Source organism: Aptenodytes forsteri, unplaced genomic scaffold (genome assembly GCF_000699145.1).
Source record: "Aptenodytes forsteri isolate BGI_AS27 unplaced genomic scaffold, ASM69914v1 Scaffold46, whole genome shotgun sequence".
Lineage (NCBI taxonomy): Eukaryota > Metazoa > Chordata > Aves > Sphenisciformes > Spheniscidae > Aptenodytes > Aptenodytes forsteri.
In genome coordinates, this window is record NW_008794774.1 from 5,386,909 (window position 1) to 5,404,703 (window position 17,795).

The window sequence follows — 17,795 nt, forward strand, 5'->3', positions numbered from 1 at the left end:
TATCTTCCCTTCCTTTCCCATGCCCAAACAGGTAATCGATACAGAGTCTCAGTTGTCTTTTTGTTCTGATTTCTGGAGCATGTATGTCAGTGAGGCTACTACCACAGTAAAAATAAACAGTAAGACAAACTTTTTAGTATTAAATAGATGTGTGCACATAATTGCTACATATACTGGTCCAAACAAACTCCAGGGTTACACTTCCAGTGAAATCAACGTAGCCGGGTGAGAGCTGACTTAAAACAATTTGTAATGTATCTCACTGTCTGGAGCAGACAACAGGAGCAGACAACATTATACTTCCCAAAGGCAAGGCTTGGTGCGCAGTCAACAATGACAGGGGACAACTGAGGTGCCTAACGGTGGAACCCATCAGCACAATTTCCCGCAAGTCAGGAACATGAAACAGCGCAGCTGCTGGGATGAGTGAATAGCTGAAGGAGCTTGTGTGAGCTTCAATAGCAGGCCAGAGCAGCGCTCCACTGTGAATGACAAGTGATGGGCCAAATCACTGGGGAGCTACTGATGAGTTATTAATGGTGACAGGTACACTACCTGGGAGACAGGTTGAGAGGGGAAAAAGATTATTTATAAGCGAATAGTTAACAGCTGTACCCACTGCTAAGCATTACATGGATGCCACAAACTGTAGAATTCAAATCTTGGGTTATTCAAGCACGAACAACTGCCTGTCACCAAACTGCAACGCATCGGTACAAATTAAGGTGGGAGAGATGAGACGAGGCTGGAACGATGCCTTGCTCAAGAAGGCAATGTCATCACAGAGTGCAGATAAGAGCTAGAGAAGGGCTGAGATAACCATGAGGTGAATTATGGTTCTTAATAATAATGATGAATTTGCAAGAACAGCTTTTTAATTTTTCCTGAGGGCTTTTGCAAGAGAACAGATGCTGAATGTGTCCTGTACTGACAAGAATAAATGGGGGGAAAAATATAATAAGCAAAGGAAATGTTTTCGAAGAAGTTTTCTTTTGATATGAGAAATAATATATTTCTATTGTGGAGATAATTTCTTCTATCTCCAGCCCCCTCCCAAGTTTGAAAGCCACATTGTTAAGCTTATAATATAATGTTCTAACAATACCTACAATAATATAGTTACCCAGTTTTTCCCAAAGGAACGAAGCATTGTACTACTGAGTATATTAAAAGTGGCCTGGACAAAAGTCTTTCAAATCTATTTCTCTTGTACAATCCTGCACTAAGAGAAGCAGAAAATAAAAATAAAAAACCCCACACACATCAGGATTTTGGAAATGTTTTCATAATGTGAACATCATCCTAAAAGAAACTGTTTCTGAGCCCTTTCCTATCCCATTGCAAAGATAGATCTCTGCAGTTACTGCTTACATAGAAGAGAAAAACTAAGAAAGAATTTGATGGCTTTTTTTGTGGTCTTTTAATGCAGTAGAGCAGTTAAATACCAGCAAAACCAGCCAGGCGCCAAGACAATAATCAGGTGCTCCACTGACTTCTAGGCTTCCATAAAGCACAGGCTGGGAATCCATGCATTAGATGTCTGACCAGAAAGAGACATTTTTGACCTCCAACAAAATGTGTCAAATGGCTAATCTTAAAAAAAAAAAGAAAGGATGGGAGAGAAGGTAACAAACTAAATGCTCAAGCTCCAAATTCAGTTTTTCTTGAAATGCAATCTCAAACAGATTGCAAAATGGTAGGAAAAAAAAGAGGGCTAGTCAGCACAGCTGGGTTCTTCCAAGGTGGAGGGAAGAAACTGTTTATATCTATGGTTACTGCCACTTCTCATTTCTTTGCCATAGGGGCATTGTGCTCTCGCATGCTCTGGAGGAGATATGTGAGCCAGAAAAGATTCACACTTCAAAAAGCTTCTAAGGCTTTAAAATATAAGGACATAAACTGACTCAGCACCGTTAGTTTTTGCAGGATTTTATCCAAAACTTTCAGTTCAGGCATTCCAAAGCGAACATCACTAAAAGGCAAATAGCCCTCTGTGTGTGTACGCGCACGCGCACGCGTGTGTGTGTTGGGGGTGGATGTGATTATTAGTCAAGCTTACTCATAACTGGCTTTCTGCTCTTCATAAGATTTAATTATTTTTCCTCATCTGTTTCATTCCGGTTCTCATGGACAACTGGTATGACTCCTCCATGTCTGAACTTCTCACACTGTGAATCAATATTTAAATATATAGCCAAAGCTGAGTGAGACTGTTACATTTTATCTTAACAATTGGCCATTGAAGTATTTTTATTAAATACTATGCATTGTGGAAACTGCTTTTCACACAACTTAACTTTTGGGCGTAAAACAATCAAGCAGTCACAACATCATTTTTAAAGGTACAGTGAGAGATTCAGAAACTGAATATAGGTGGGATTTGGCATTAGTAGCCTTCTGAAAATTCTGTATCTGCACTGATATCCTCAGATACTATTGAGTAAATTCTTGTTTCCCTTCGTCTTATTTTTAAATTTATTTTTGCTTAAACAAACACATGCTAGAGGAGCTATGCTAAAGGCAGAGGAAACATAAGTCAAATTTCACAAAGTGAAATTTGAAAAGTTAATTCACTATGCTTTACTGTCAAAGAGCATGGAATTTAGAGTGAACAAGGTGAGCTTAGTTTTGATATCTCCATTTCAACTAAACAGTGCCTTACTGCACAAGTGGTTCCACTGCTTGTAAAGTAAGGCACTACTAAAATAAATATCAGAGTCTGCCTCTAAATGACAATTTTCTTTCTTGTATTCGTAGATAAAAACTGAAATGTCAATTTCTTTACTGTTTCTTCAGGGATAGGTCTATGAATTTGGAAGCACAGATTTTGATAGTCAGGTTTGCATGGAGACATCAGTGCCTGCTGCTATCATGCTCAAAAAGTAAAACTGTAACTTACTTTTAAAAAACTGTTATGTAAAAAAAGTAACTTCAAAGATCTGTCGACTACCTTTCAGCAAAAACAAACAAACAAAGCTACAAAAATTATTATAAACCATATGGTGCAAACCATGAGTGTGTTAATTTTGTATCAGTCAACATTATTTACCATGTAACTAGGTCACAATTAATTCTCCATGGACTATACACAACATATGTCCAACATTGTATTCTTTACAACTCCACACACCAAGTGAGTCCATCCACTAAAGCAGAAGTCTCCTGTTTTCCTCCCCAAAAAATGCAGTACTATTTGTTTTTTATTGTTTCATTATAAATTCTTGAGCGACACAAAGGACAAGCTGCCAATAGCAATAAAAGGCCAGGATACTAGGAAGGAAGGCTGGTTTCTAAACATGCCAAAGTTTTTTGGAAATGTAACATTTAAGGACTCTCTCTTCCCTGTATTTGACCCCTAGCTGACTGTGTCCTTCACATTAGCTCAGTCAGTCAGGTATTAACAAGTACTTCAACCACTTTTCCAAACCTCCTCCTCTTTTTCACAGAAGGTATTTGGTAAATTATGTCCACACGTTTCAAAGGGAACAGAAACTCATCTCTTAATTTGTACGTACTATGTAGTCAGCTCAGCACGCTGGGCAAAGTCTTGGCTCCCTGCGCAGCCAGAGTCAAAGAGCTGTGCTCTAGGGTGGTCTACAGACACCCAGCTAGAAGGGAAAGGAATCGGGGATGCAGCAGCTACCCATACCTGACCCACAGACACAGGGGAGAGGATGGCTGGGTGGGCAAGGACCTTGTGCTCACTGATTATTTCTTTCACCTACCCCACGAAACTCCTGCTTGGGGCAGGAAAGAAAAAGAGCAGCAACCTGGACCAAAGAAGTTAAGACCTTCCTTTAGTGAGGCCCTGGTCTTCATGGACATGGCGAAACTGGCTTGGGAGACCTCATGATGAGAATCTGCTTCATTAGTGAGTCTCCATGTGCAAAACATGCCAGAAATGATCCATGGCTTGTGGCCTGGTTTTGAGAGATGTAGTAAACGTCAGTGCAGAGAAAGATGGAGTCTACCAAGTGAAAACAATTAACAATGAAGAAAGAATCTTTAGAAACCTACAATTTTTAATGGAAACATATTTCTCATACAGTTCTCACAACCTACTATTCATTCCTTTTCAACTAAAGGGCAATGCTTACAGGAAGGGAACTGTTGTGTGACCTCAGCTGACCAAGCTGACATACATACGTTCATTGAGGCCCCAATTCAGAAAAATATACAAGCATATGCTTAACATTAAACATGTGAGTAGACCCCTGTTGAAGTCAGGGGCATTAATTGTTTAAAGTTGGGTAGGTGCTTATGCACCTTGCTGAATCAGGACAGTGATTTCAATCACTTTCTGACAGTGACTGAGCAGTTCTCCGGGTAACAAATTAAGTTCGGCTCCCCATGGCTTTATGTCTCTAGCGTCCAATAAGCTGAGAACTCTTTTGGTTTGCCTTTTATAACCTCTTTCCCCTCTGTCTCTCCAGTACAGTTTCTTTGGTGCCTCAAAAGGGATGAGTGTTGCTTTTTCTTCAGTGTAGGAACTACCAGTGTCTCTCTCCACTACCTGGCTGCATACACAAAGCATATAGAGACTTCATATATTTGCAGCACCTTCCTTCCCATCTCTTGAAGTAAGCTGAAAATAGTTATACAAAGCATTGTCATAAAAGTCCTGTTCCTTTGAATAGCTAGATAAAAAACCCAAGGACTTTAGTACAGTGCAGTAGCTGCTGAAATTCCAGTACAATTATCGTGTATGAACTGAGGGTAAACACTCTGCTGAAGTGAAAGTGAGTACCTTAGAGAGGGACTTACAGAGTACTACAACATAAAGCAGACTGGCGACAGAGGAAAGCCTTACAGACACACATCTAATATCTGGTGTGACTAGTACTGGAAATTCATACTATGTTACTGAAGCTATTATTCAAGCATGGGAGTATATGTATACTTTCATTTCAAATTTTCAGTTTGAAGCACGTCTGAAGCACCTCAAACGGGTTTGACATTTAAATTCTCACAAGTGCTTCAAAGCCCATAAAAGTTTCTTTTTCATTGACATTTTTATCCTGCTCCAAACGAATCTTAACATTGACATAACAAGCAGTTCCATGCTAATGTACTACATTTTCATTGATCTGTTTGATCCTGCAGGTTACTACTCACCAAAAAAACCCAAAACAAAACAAAAACTTTGAAAAAAAATGTATGTTTTATTATTTCTGTGACTCCAGGAAAAGTGTAAAGCTCAGGTTACCTATGTCACAATGTTTCCACTCCTAAGAAAAATGGTTGTATTGGCCCAATGAGAGAGCTAACTCTTCATTCCTGCTGAACAGATACTCTTCCAACTACCAGAATAAACAACCTTCCATTTAATAATTGTTATAGGACAGTATTAATACTATATGCAGTAATACTGCTCTATAACACAGTAACAAAATTAGCAAATTGAAATATATACGGGGCAACAGGGCTGTTCAGTTCATAACACATCAAGTACCAGGCCCTGAGAATACATACAAGTAGGCATTATGAGAAACTTACTCTTTCAAGATGCATCTTAAGCTTATCATGTAAAATCAGCTTGCTAGCCATATGTGGTTGGCAAACACAGGCTCCTCAAGCAACAGCCTCCAAACAAAGGCTGGAAGTGACCAGATCAGAGATGGTATGTATGCACATCACAAGTGGCTGCCATTGTATCCCTGGACCACACCACCTCTGCTGGTCAGTTGTCCCAGAACAGCTTCTTACATTCTGTAACACCCAGGTTCTCTGCAGCCTCACAACAAACACAATTGTGTGAGCAATCTGCTGCAGACATTATTAATTCCTCACCCTTTTTCTCCCAAGAAACATATCTTTGCCTTCAGCTGTGGCAGAAAATGGATGTCATGGGTCTTATATCCATTACCTCACAACTCTTTGAGCCTACAAAGGGGAGAGAAGAGCTCTGTTTTGCATCCTGTAGTACTGTTTAAAATGCTGCTATCAAGAGGAAACCACCTCACACATGGAAAGCAACTGAATAAGTACTAGTTAAATTCTTTAAAACTAAATTTAATTTTATTTTATGGACTTCTTTCTAAAAGAGATGGGTTGGACAAAAGCATTTTTGTGGATTGTAACATCACATACTCAGCATGTTTTATTTAGTAGTCAGGAACACTACTGCAGAATAGCCAATTCCTGCAATTTCATCAAAACTGTCTTGATATTACAAAGTGGGTTTTTTTTACTGTACCTGCTTCCTAGAGTTCTTGTGTTGATTTTCTTTTTTATCTAAAGAAGTTTTCATTTTTCATTGTTTTTTATGGTAGGTTTCAAAACAGGAATAAACAGCTTGAAAATACAAACCTAACTTTCTCCAGTATAAAATGGAAAGCAAAAATAAATTATATTAAATTTAATCTTTTAAACCAATTCCCCAATATTCAGAATCTGATTTTATGACATTTAAATGTTTGAGGCTAGTAATACTGAACTGCTTCATATTAATATGCTGACCTTCTATAGTGACTATCCTTTTCTGAAGCCATTCACCAAGCACTCATTCAGCTATATATTGAGCTAGCTGAACAGAGTAAGTTGCCCAGGCATTGTCCTAGCTATTTCCAAATAGTCTGAGAGCCATTCTGTTTTAATGGAAAGCCCAGTGCAACGTAAGCGAAGTTGCAAGCAACCTGATGAGCAGGCTCATTTCCTTTATTCCTATTTGTCAGCACCATATGTCAACTTGGACACAAGTTAAAGACATCCAATATCCAGACTGCGTGGATAAAAATGTAATGATGTTAACTCTATTACCATATCCACATCACTAGGGAAGCTATACAGATAGGCACAAAACACAACAAGCTTATGTATACAGGGGCAGCAGTCTTAAAAATCTACCTGTCCTACAAGTGACTTCCTTCTCTGCAGGACGACTGTCAACCAGTAACACAGGTTTCCACACCCTTTCCAGCCGAGGGAATCTAAAACTTTGGGGTGCAATTCTGGCAAGATTCATTATGAAGAATCCAGCAAGACTGTACATAAACAGACATACTTTCCCCTACTATAAAATGTAAAAATTAAACAAATGAAACAAATTCTTCCTCTTCCATTTGCAAAAAAGATTATTAAAAAAAACATTTACTGAAACTACTGTTCCAGTAGTTGTGGTGGTGGTGGTGTTTCAGAATTTGAGTAAAGAACAATCATAATTCCATTTCATTAGAGGATCTCAAAGCACTTCATAAACATTAATTAACAACATCCAAGTATTAATTGGGATAATTAGAACATTTTGTAAAAGCCGTGGGGGAGGAGAGAAATCAAGCTGAAGCACAAAGGACTTGTGCAGCAAGTTAATATATTAGAGCCAGTAGAATAATATGTTTCCTGGCTTCAAGTTAAGTATTCAAAATTCTAGGACATGGTGCAAAATGACAAGCAAATCATAGAATACATTTCAGCACAGGAAAGAAAAGTAAATTTCTTAATTAAAATGTAAGAGCTCATCTTCATTAGATTCAAAATGTACCTTGATAAGTAAAACGGGATTGTCTGTCTACATTCAATGCTGTGCTCTTACTGCCTAGAAGGCAACAGTAAGTGCTAATGACATTTACCCCTCCTAATAAGAGTCACTCACACTTCACTGTTATTCCTTGTTATTGCTCAGGACAGGCACTAGCACCTCATTGAAAGATCAGTGCTGCAAGGGAAAAAAGTCCCCTTGAGATCCCTTGGACTTCAAGAAAAGCAGTAAATCAACTGATGCTGGACAGATGACAAGTTTGATTCTCTGTGGCCCTTCCTGATTCCTAAGTGTCTGTGGGCCTAAATTTCGTAAGTGCCTGAAGCCAGTGCTGACACACAGACAATCAAAACCACCCCTAAACTCAGAGCAAGAGGTGTCTAAACTGGGAAAAGTCTTAAATCCATTAAAGTGTCATGGTCTGGACTCCATAGTCTCTAACTGAGTTAATCTCCACTGATGTGTAGCTGAATGGTTAATATCACAACCTTATCACCTCCAGGACCATGATTTGAATTCAGCCTGAGATCCTCTGTGAAGAGAGTAGTCTATAAAAAGCAGAAGTTCTAGTCTCTGAGCTGTGTTTTGTGAGAAGAATGATGTTAATTCCTTGGATTCTTGGCACAACTCACTCCCCTTCACATGCACACACACATTTCCCTTCAATCAATAGCTTTATGCCCTTTTGTTTTCTTTATTTTATAACAGGTCACTGCATTTATTAGAAGAAAATTGAGATGGACAGTAACCCCAAGATCCTGTCCTCAACTCAGTGGTCATATTTCTTTGACACAGTGCAGGATACATTCTGGTAGAGGCTTCAACATGGCATTGTTGGCAAGAAAAGTGATTTTCCAGGCTAGAAGGAAAGCCGTTCTCTCTCTTCACCTCACCCACAAAGAATCAGTCTCAAAAATGGAGACTTTTGTCACAGACACACACACTCACAATCTATTAGAAATATAAATAAAATTTATAGATTATTTAGGTATGTGCATATATACACACACATATATACATATTTCACCAAAAAACTTCTGTGATCATAAATGGTTAATAGAAATTGAAACACATTCTGAAGCAAGAAAGCTGGAAATAGTTTCCTCCTTGGTTTACCTGCCAAGACCCAAGTTCAGGGCTCTGTTTCTCCTGCAATGCATGATGGCATCACTCACACCTAAAGCAGCCCAGGGAGTGAACTATTCCTCCCACCCCCTTCATCCCCCACTCTGCTTTAGGTGTTTGTGATTTCATCAACTATCACAAGAGAAACACAGGACCATGAACTCAAGCCTTGGCAGGTGAAGAGATTTTAAGCTCCATTTTAAAAACCAAGCACACATGGTCCTGGCATATGCCTGACAGACCTTCAGTAACAGCCATTTCCATGCTCTGCATCCCAGTAGCTGTGCCCAGCTGTGTGAAACTACGTCAGTCAGTGGAATCACGGCTTCTCACCCCCAGTACTGTAAACAGTACACATTCCAGGTAGGAAAAACACAGCTACACAAAAGTCTCTCTCTCTCTTTTTTTTTTTTCCTTTTGGTCTTCGACAGCCAAAAACGTTTGCCATTAAAAAGGCCATCTTTGCATTTCTGAGCCATGTGAAACACTATGGTTATAAAGGCTGACTATTTCATAGTAGTCATTAAGAACTAGCATCATGTATACTGCTGTTGATCACCAGGGGTTATACAGCCCTCTGCTTCATTACCCTTGCAAGATGCAAGGCACAGAACAGCAATAGCACAGATCTCCAGCTGCACATACTCTGGAAATCCAAATGATTTTTCATGTTACTGAGACATCTGTTGTCACATAACTTGTCCTGGTGGCATTCAGAAGTGCCATCAAACTTTTTGGACTTTATTTTTATTCCTTCCTGGTTCAAGTGCTAACGGTTGTGATAAATAGTCATGTAGCACTAGTGTGATTGGTAGCGTTACTGTTAGAGGTACAGCATCAAAAGCAGCAGGGAGATGTTAGGAAAGTTAGTGCAGATACAGAGAAAATCTGAAAGCACTTCACACTGTAGAACAAGTGGCACTGCTTTGCTCAAACACACAACAATGCTTCCCTCTGGCTCAGCAGTTGTGCTCTGTTTCCCTATCTCGCTCTGCAGTCCTTAAAGGTTTATCTGAGCTTTTTCCACCCTCTGTTTAGAGTAGAGATAGGATAGTCACTCCTTGCTTAGTACAGCTAAGATGAATACAAAAGAGCAAGGGGCATAGCAGAGAATCTCTGTTCCACAGAAGTGCAGGGGAGTCATGCTAAACTGACTCACATGGGAGAAGAGAAACTCTTCCAGATGATCACAGCTGCAAATACTAGCATGCAGTGATGCTGTGGGAGGAATGGAAAACTCAGGAGACGGACACATCATCTAACAGATCCTTTTCATCTCTTTGTGCTAAAGAGGCAAAATCAGAGAAGGAGGGGCAGTGAAACTGAGGTGAGGCTGAAGAAGAGAAGATAAGAAAAAAAAGGCAGGGGGGGGAGTGGGAGGAAATGACAACGGAATAAGTAAGTCGGAGTGGAAAGAGAGGGAGGAGGGAACAGACAGGCACAGAGAACAAGAAATAGGCAGGGCACATACTAAAGAGACCCAGATTCAAATCCCATCTGTACTGGGAGAATAGAAGTCTGGATAAATGTCAACCAGCTTTGAGCCTTCGTTGCTCTGAGGGCCACTGTTGAAAAATAATGTTGGAACAAAAGAACACATATGAGTGTTAAAAATAGTTACAAGGGGGGAAAGAAAACACAAGATAGAAGTGTATCTAGCAAAGCTGAAAAAAGTAAATAAAACTGTAAAAGGGTAACTCCCTCTTCATTATCAGGTAATTAAATTAAATTTGGGTGGCAGTTATTCTGGGAAATACAAGCTTGCATGTGAAAGACTTTGGTTGTACTTTGGCTTTGTTACAGTCTTTACCAGATAAACTTCTTAACCTTTATCTGCATCAGTTTTACTATACATAAAAAGGGCATAATAGTCATAGAGACATGGAAAGACTGACTAAGTGACTGCTTCTTAAAATGCATGGAAATCCTCCAGTGGTCACAGCTAAACAAGTGCAAAGTATTAATTAAGAGATTGACAAACAGACCAATGAGGAATGAGAAGCAGTATCAATTAAATAAATGCACAACCTTCACATCCAAAAGCCATTTTTATTATATTAATGGTGCATAATTGTCATCAAACTTTCGCTGGGTTGCAAGGCTAAACTTTTTTTCTTTCCATCCTTATCATAATTTGATTGCCTATTTCTCTTAATTTTCTTTATCATGAATAATATAGCATACCACCACTTTAAAGGTGGTTTGTTATGAAAGAAAAAAACAGTAAATCAGCTGATGGCACTTGGGAAAAAAAAACTGACAGAAACTTCACGTGACTTGTGATTATAGATAGCAGACTACCTTGAACTGAAAGTATGAAATGACCTGACACTACCTGTCTACCTTGCAAAAAGTTGATATCCTCAGAGCTGCTGTTTGTTTGTTTTCTTTCTAATGTTCCTTATGTTTAAGAAATGGAGGCTGTTTGACAAGCTATTTAATTAAATAGCCCTTGCACTTGGGCTCTGTAGCAAAAGTTCAAACATCTTAAAAGGAGGAAATGAGTACAGACGGGAAAGCTAAGACTCTAAAGTCTCTAAAAGAGGGTCAGATAGCAACAGAACCCATGCTTTTCTGAAATCCTCCACGGACAAGCCAATGGTGGGCAGTATTTAATTTTAAGAACAGTAAAGCAGTTTCCATCTGTGCATATGGTTAATATTTCACCTGCTTAGAAGGGATGAGGTGCTAAGGGATTATTCAGAGAAAGAACAGAAAAGAAATAAAGAGTTTCTTAAAGTATTCTTAAAGATGCTCAAATTTCTTTCTTTGGTCTCTCCCCAAATCTCTTGACCTAATCTGGATGTAAGAATGGTGTGAATGAACAATCTAGTTGTGGTAAACTAGGACAGTAAAAGAAAACAACCCATTCCACCAAGAGCAACTACGTTTTACAAAGATTTGAGAAATTGTCACTCAATTATAACACCAATATATGTGAGCATGTAATTTGACTATGCATATAACCAATTTTTCTTTAGAAATCTCAGAACTGAATTATTTAACCTGTACTAGGTATTCCACGATTTGAATGAGTTTGTTTTAGTTTATGGGACGTTGCCTTTTGAAAAAATGTCTAAATTTCCCCCCCCCTAATGTATACCTTCTGAGAGTTTACTCTTAGCTGACTTCAGTGACTGAAACAGTTGTTCTTGCTCAATGGTTGTTTTAGCCCTACAGAACCAACACAGCAATGGGAGAATAAACCATAGTCTATCCTGGTCATCATCTGAATAGTTAACTAAATGCATAAAGTAGGGATTGTGATGATGATCTGTGGGCAAAGAAACACACAAGCCCAAGTCAGCAGTGGCAGAGGATGTCATTAATTTCAGAGGTTTTTTTCTTATTTTTAAAATTAGCAGTCTTGACGGTGAAACCACAGAGGCAGGAAAAGCATCATACTCCCATTTCCAGACTTCCCAAAGCAGAAAATTATATCTAATGATTTTGAATTTCATCAGTTTTCAGTATTGACATTGCCATGGAAAAGACCTTCATTTAGGATTAGTGATTCCCCATGCACTGTCCAGTGCACTAACTTTTGTAAGTGAGTCACCTTTTGGGCCAATAAAATACCCATACTTTTCCAGCTGGCTTTAGCTTTGATTTTGTTTTTTGGGACTTTTTTTTTTTTTAATTTCTCATAGCTGTGAGTGACACCAGAGAGTCTGGCAACCAAGACATTGCCTATGACTATAATCTACTTTTTTCGAGGAAATGATGGTAAGAATGGGAATCCTAGGTCTAGCCCCTTTTCCTGATCCTGCCAATGTTCTCTTCTGTGCCTCTGCTTCCTTCTTTGTACTGTAAAGATAATATTTATTTTCCTCTTTTACACTAAGGGAATACAACTATTTGATCACAAAACAGTTGAAAAAGTGTTGAGCTGTTACTCAAAAGACTGAATCATTACTTGCAGAGTCAGTTTATGGTCTCTAAGTTGTGGTCACATGTCCTGTCGTCTGCAGTTGGATCAGTGTAAAAGCTGAATGCCCCAGCTGTTCACTGCTAGTGGCATAATTGCTCTCTAGCCCTTTCCTCTCAGAATAATCAGAGTTAACTTGCACATGTTTAGCAGGAGGATTTTTCTAACCTGGCTTGTTTAGAGAGAACCTGGCTAGGGAGCGATTACACATGTAGTTACACTAGCAAATGGGTGGAGTAAAGTATTCTCCAGTGATGGAGCAGAGGAGAACAGCTGGCAAAGTTACCTCTTCACTCAGCTCAGCTGGAACCAAACCAGAGCTGGAGACTTACTCACAGTTAAGCTGTCTTTACAGCAAAAGTAACTTCACCCAAATCAATAGAGCCACTAATCACATCTTTTTGAGTAGCAGGTGCAGAATCTGACCCAAAACAGCTACTGTTGTTGACAGAATAATTTCTCGTCATGTAAAGACAGTTGCATTGGCTGTTCCCAAAGAGAAAACCTATAGGCTCACTAACAGCTCCACACCAAATACAATAACTTAGTTCCTTGAGATAGGTACCGGATAAACAAGTCTAGAAACTGAAGCGCTGCGGGTGCCCATGGAGCAGACACAGTCCAGAAAGTTTCCCTATACAGTAAGGTTTTTTTGAGGATCACTTCTAAAGATGAGAGAACAATTCCTCCTCTAAAACATTAATCCTGTGAGCAATCTGATGAGACTGCTGACCAACTGTCACTCTCTGACACTTCAGAGATAGGTATCCATTCACCAGAAACTAGGTTTACTGCACAGAAGCCAGAGAAAGCTTGACAGGTCTTAATGCCTTTCAGCCGCTACTGGCAATGTTGTGACTGTGCCCAAATGTGGAAGGCGATGTATCACACTACCTCTGCTGGCTTCAGGCTTCCTTCGCTTCCTGTGCTCCATTAATGCATCCACTGAATGAAGCAATAAATACTGCATTTCTCCTCCGCCTGCTGCTTTTTAATTTCTTGTTTACAAACATTATTAGTCCAAATGAGGGTATTACAAATAATCCCACCCACCTTGCAGCACTAATATATAACTAGAAACAGGCACTGGTTTTCTCTTGTTTCTCAAGTGGAGCAAATGGTGAATTCTTTCTCACAAGTTACTGAGAAAAAGTATTTTCTTTTTTTGTGGGAAGAAGGGTTTCATTATGGATCTTGAACAGAAAAGAAAATATCTGGCAATACTAAAATAATTGATTTTGAGTGGATAAATCTACCCTACGATTTCCTTTTTTTTTTTCCCCCCTTCAGAAAAACTCCATTTAGGGAAAATATTAAAATATTTTAACACTTCCATCATGATTCAGGGGAAATTCAGCACACATTGATGTCTCAGACCTTCCCAAGGCACAAAACTCCAATTTTGTACCAGCTTTACAAGTCTTTTGCACTGCGGTTAATTGGTGAACACTGGAACTTGAACCAGGATCAAGTATTCTGGAATCTGTCACAACCATTCCTTTTCCCTATTCTGGTACTTCTCTTAGTCCTTGCAGAAGAGACTTATGGTACAGAGTCTGTATGTTCCAAATAAGTATTTCTGAGCAAATGTTCCCAAAGCTACTAACCTTCCCTTTTTTCTTTTTTCTCCCACACCGAACAGTGATATCCATCATTTTGTCAAGTTACAAGTTTAAAATATTATTTTTACTAGAGACAAACAAGCTAGTTTACTGGTTTACGCTTCTCTAACTACAGCATTATAGCAAATTTAAACCTTTTCCTAGAGAGAGATATTTGTGTATTTGATGTACAATGATTATGTATGAATATATAGTAAATTTACCAGCATTGACTGGACTATGTTATAACTTAGACAGGTTTGCACAGCCAAGTTAAGAAGAACTATACTTCCAGACTGAGAGTCAGATGTTCCTGAATTCACTGCATGACAGCCTACCAACAATCCCATAGCTCTGCGATATTCTGGATGATTTATTTTGGTACTTGATACTTTTGGTTCTCCTATAGGAGGCTCATGCCATTTCATCGGAAGCTTTTTGTGTGGAAAAGCTGAGTCTGAAAGCCTCAAACAATTCTGTGAATAGTTCCAATTCTATAATGACGAGCTACATGGAACAACACCTTTTGCTCAAAGGAGACATTACCTGTAGTTCTCATCTGTATGCACTTTTACTGTGCTAGTGTTACTGCACGTGTCTTTTCAAATTTCCCTGCATGCCCCTTTTCTCCTTTTTTATCAGATAGCTGTAATAGCATTACTTTTTAAACAAGACTTTTTAATTATCATAGATTTGATTAATTTTCCTAAGATTTCTCTTCATGTATGTTTTACTAAGCAGTTTCCCTTACTGAGCTTCCTACCTTTAACGGAAACAAAATGGATTTTTTGCCCAGCGAGCTTGTGGAGTCTCCATCCTTGGAGCTATTCAAAAGCTGTCTGGACATGGTCCCGGGCAACCAGCTCTAGGTGGCCCTGCTTGAGCAGGGGGGTTGGACAAGATGACCTCCGTTCCAGCCTCGACCAATCCATGATTCTTTGAAATCAGAGAGCTGAACTAACAGGCAGGCTCGACTACACCTATCGTAGGTCTTCATTCACCCACTAACACAATCCACGGCTGAGCACTAACCAAGTCAACATGTGGCAAGACTGTAACAGCTGCCGTTAACTTTCATTGATAATTGTTCTCCTTTAACTGACATAATATTCAATATACTGTTGTTGAATGTAGTAATGGTAAAATTCATGCCTTGAGGGATACAATGTGATTGAGTTTTAGCCAGATAAACTGAACTCTGACCTAATGGTGTATTATAGGCCTTTACACCACTCAGATGCATAGGTCACAATCCCACTCTGTATGAACCTCTATGTAATTATATTACAAGCCATTCTTGCATATATTAAGATCATTCCAACAGATCATTAAAACAAAATCAATACGAGCCTGATTCTATGAACTTTAAAACAAGAAAACTACTGATCTCAGTCAGTCTTTCTGTCTGTAAGGGACACTGAATTATGTTCTACGCTTGTAATATATTATGCCTAACTATTAACCACATTTAGTCAACAGCAATTTTCTATGTTATATCTTAGAAAGGATGCATTTTTTTTACGTGTATTCCTTTGCAAATCCTATTGCTTCAGCCCTCTTAATACAGTAGCATTTCAGAATTCAGGAATCTAAAATATGATGCAATATGCACATAATGCCATTACAGTATGTATCTCTATAAATATCTATCATATATTTATCTAAATCATATATCTAATATCTATAGATACATATATATCATACAAACATCCATAGATATCTACTGTATAAATATCATGGATATATACTTACATGTAAGTTTTAGACTGGTAATGGATAAAATTGATTCTATTGTATTTGAACATGTGTAACATTTAGCTTTTACAAAATAGATGCCTGAGAGAATCCTAAAACAATTAAAGAGCTCCATTCTGTATATATCCTAATAAGAATAACAGGATCTCATTATTAAAGTAATAGCCTTTTTATTACTCTTTCTCTAGGACTTTTCTACAATTCAGAACACTTTTCTGCAAAAATCTGTGTATAGAGCAATTAAGAAAATATTTAAGAACACAGAATATTAAGATTTCCATAGAATTATGTAAGGCTAATTTACTTCTTTCACACAAAGGACAGAAAATTGAAGAGGTATTTAAAAATACAGTCAGAATTCCTCAGAGCAGGAATAAAGATTCCCATATTTTCTGTATAGTGCCAAGCACGCTGTCATTGCCTAAGAAAGTAAATAAGTAAATCGGAAACTAGAATTTCCCAAGTTTTTTGGGCATGTCCACTTAAATAACTGGATGACTTCTAGATGATGCAGAGCTCCCACAAAGTCAGTAGCAATTAAGAGAACTCACAAGCATGTTGTATTAGATTCTCAATCAGAAACAGTCTTATAAAATGCAATAATTCACTTTGGAAAAGATGATTAAATTCTTCAGACAAGCAACCATACATATTCACGACCATACTCGTAAAGCAAGCCTGTCCATTTTTTTGTTCACACTTATTTTATGTTTTGTTTGCTTATCTTATCTTAACTAATCTGCATGTAACACTTTATTTAAAGCTACCTTTTTAAAATAGACTTATAAACAGGATTTTCCTGTTTATACATTACACTCTAAGGATACTTCCCAACATAACCATGATCACAACCCCCATTTCATCTAGCCCTTATTAGATATCTTGCTAAAGAAGGAAAGAAAAGATGAAGGAGCTGCTGACTTGGATCTTAGTTTCTTAAGTCAAACAGTAGCCCTTGAAAACTTGCCAGTTGCCTTTGATGACTGAATCAGGCTTGCAGCTAGCTAACCTCAGTATTTGCAGTATTTAAGGTATTTCCTACAATAAGCGTAAGCAAGTACAAATAAATACTACGGTACGAAGGAACCTGCATTTTTTTAGCTTAGGAAAAATTGAGTATTTTATTTTGCCAACATCATCATTAGTCTTCAACATGCCACACTAAATTTACTTCATATCCTTCTACCTCTTTGGGTGCATGGTCACTACATCTATACAAAAAAAAGTTCAGTTAACAGGGTTTGGAAACATGCTTTGCTTTATTTCCTACCTGAAGGATGTAGCCTCGAACATAGTCTCGAAGTGTCCAGCCTAAGCCGTGTAGAATATGCAACACCTCCTCTTGCTTCAGTACGCTGAAGAGTCGGTCAAGTAGTATCTTCAGTCTCACAGGCACAGCCTGAGTACCGTAGAGCATCAGGCTGCTGATGTCAAACACAACATTGGACTGCACAATCTCCACTTGGGTTGGGTGGTAGAGGTGCTGAGTACTAAGTTTGTCCAAGGCTGAAAGAAAGGGGGTTAAATATAAGAGAAGAGCTAAAGGAAAGACAAGAAAATAATCCTCAAAAAGTATCTAAACACATTGAATTTTGCACTTATTTTCCAGAGAAATATCATCTGGATGATTCACAGAATCAGAATCACAGAATGGTTTGGGTTGGAAGGGACCTTTAAAGGTCATCTAGTCCAACCCCCCTGCAACGAGCAGGGACATCTTCAACTAGATCAGGTTGCTCAGAGCCCCGTCCAGCCTGACCTTGAATGTTTCCAGGGATGGGGCATCCACCACCTCTCTGGGCAGCCTGTTCCAGTGTTTCATGACCCTCCTCGTAAAAAAATTTCTTCCTTATATCTAGTCTACATCTACCCCCCTTTAGTTTAAAGCCATTCCCCCTTGTCCTGTCGC

At 38.6% G+C, this 17,795-nt stretch overlaps 1 protein-coding gene across 1 annotated transcript in view; it reads right to left on the reverse strand.

Annotated features, from left to right (window-relative positions):
* Window positions 1–17,795, reverse strand: part of BNC2 (basonuclin 2) — a 236,733-nt gene that overhangs the window by 80,985 nt on the left and 137,953 nt on the right. Inside the window, exon 4 of the mRNA XM_009274286.2 lies at window positions 17,157–17,392. Coding sequence (XP_009272561.2) covers window positions 17,157–17,392 — 236 coding nt within the window. The remainder of the gene's footprint in view (window positions 1–17,156; window positions 17,393–17,795) is intronic.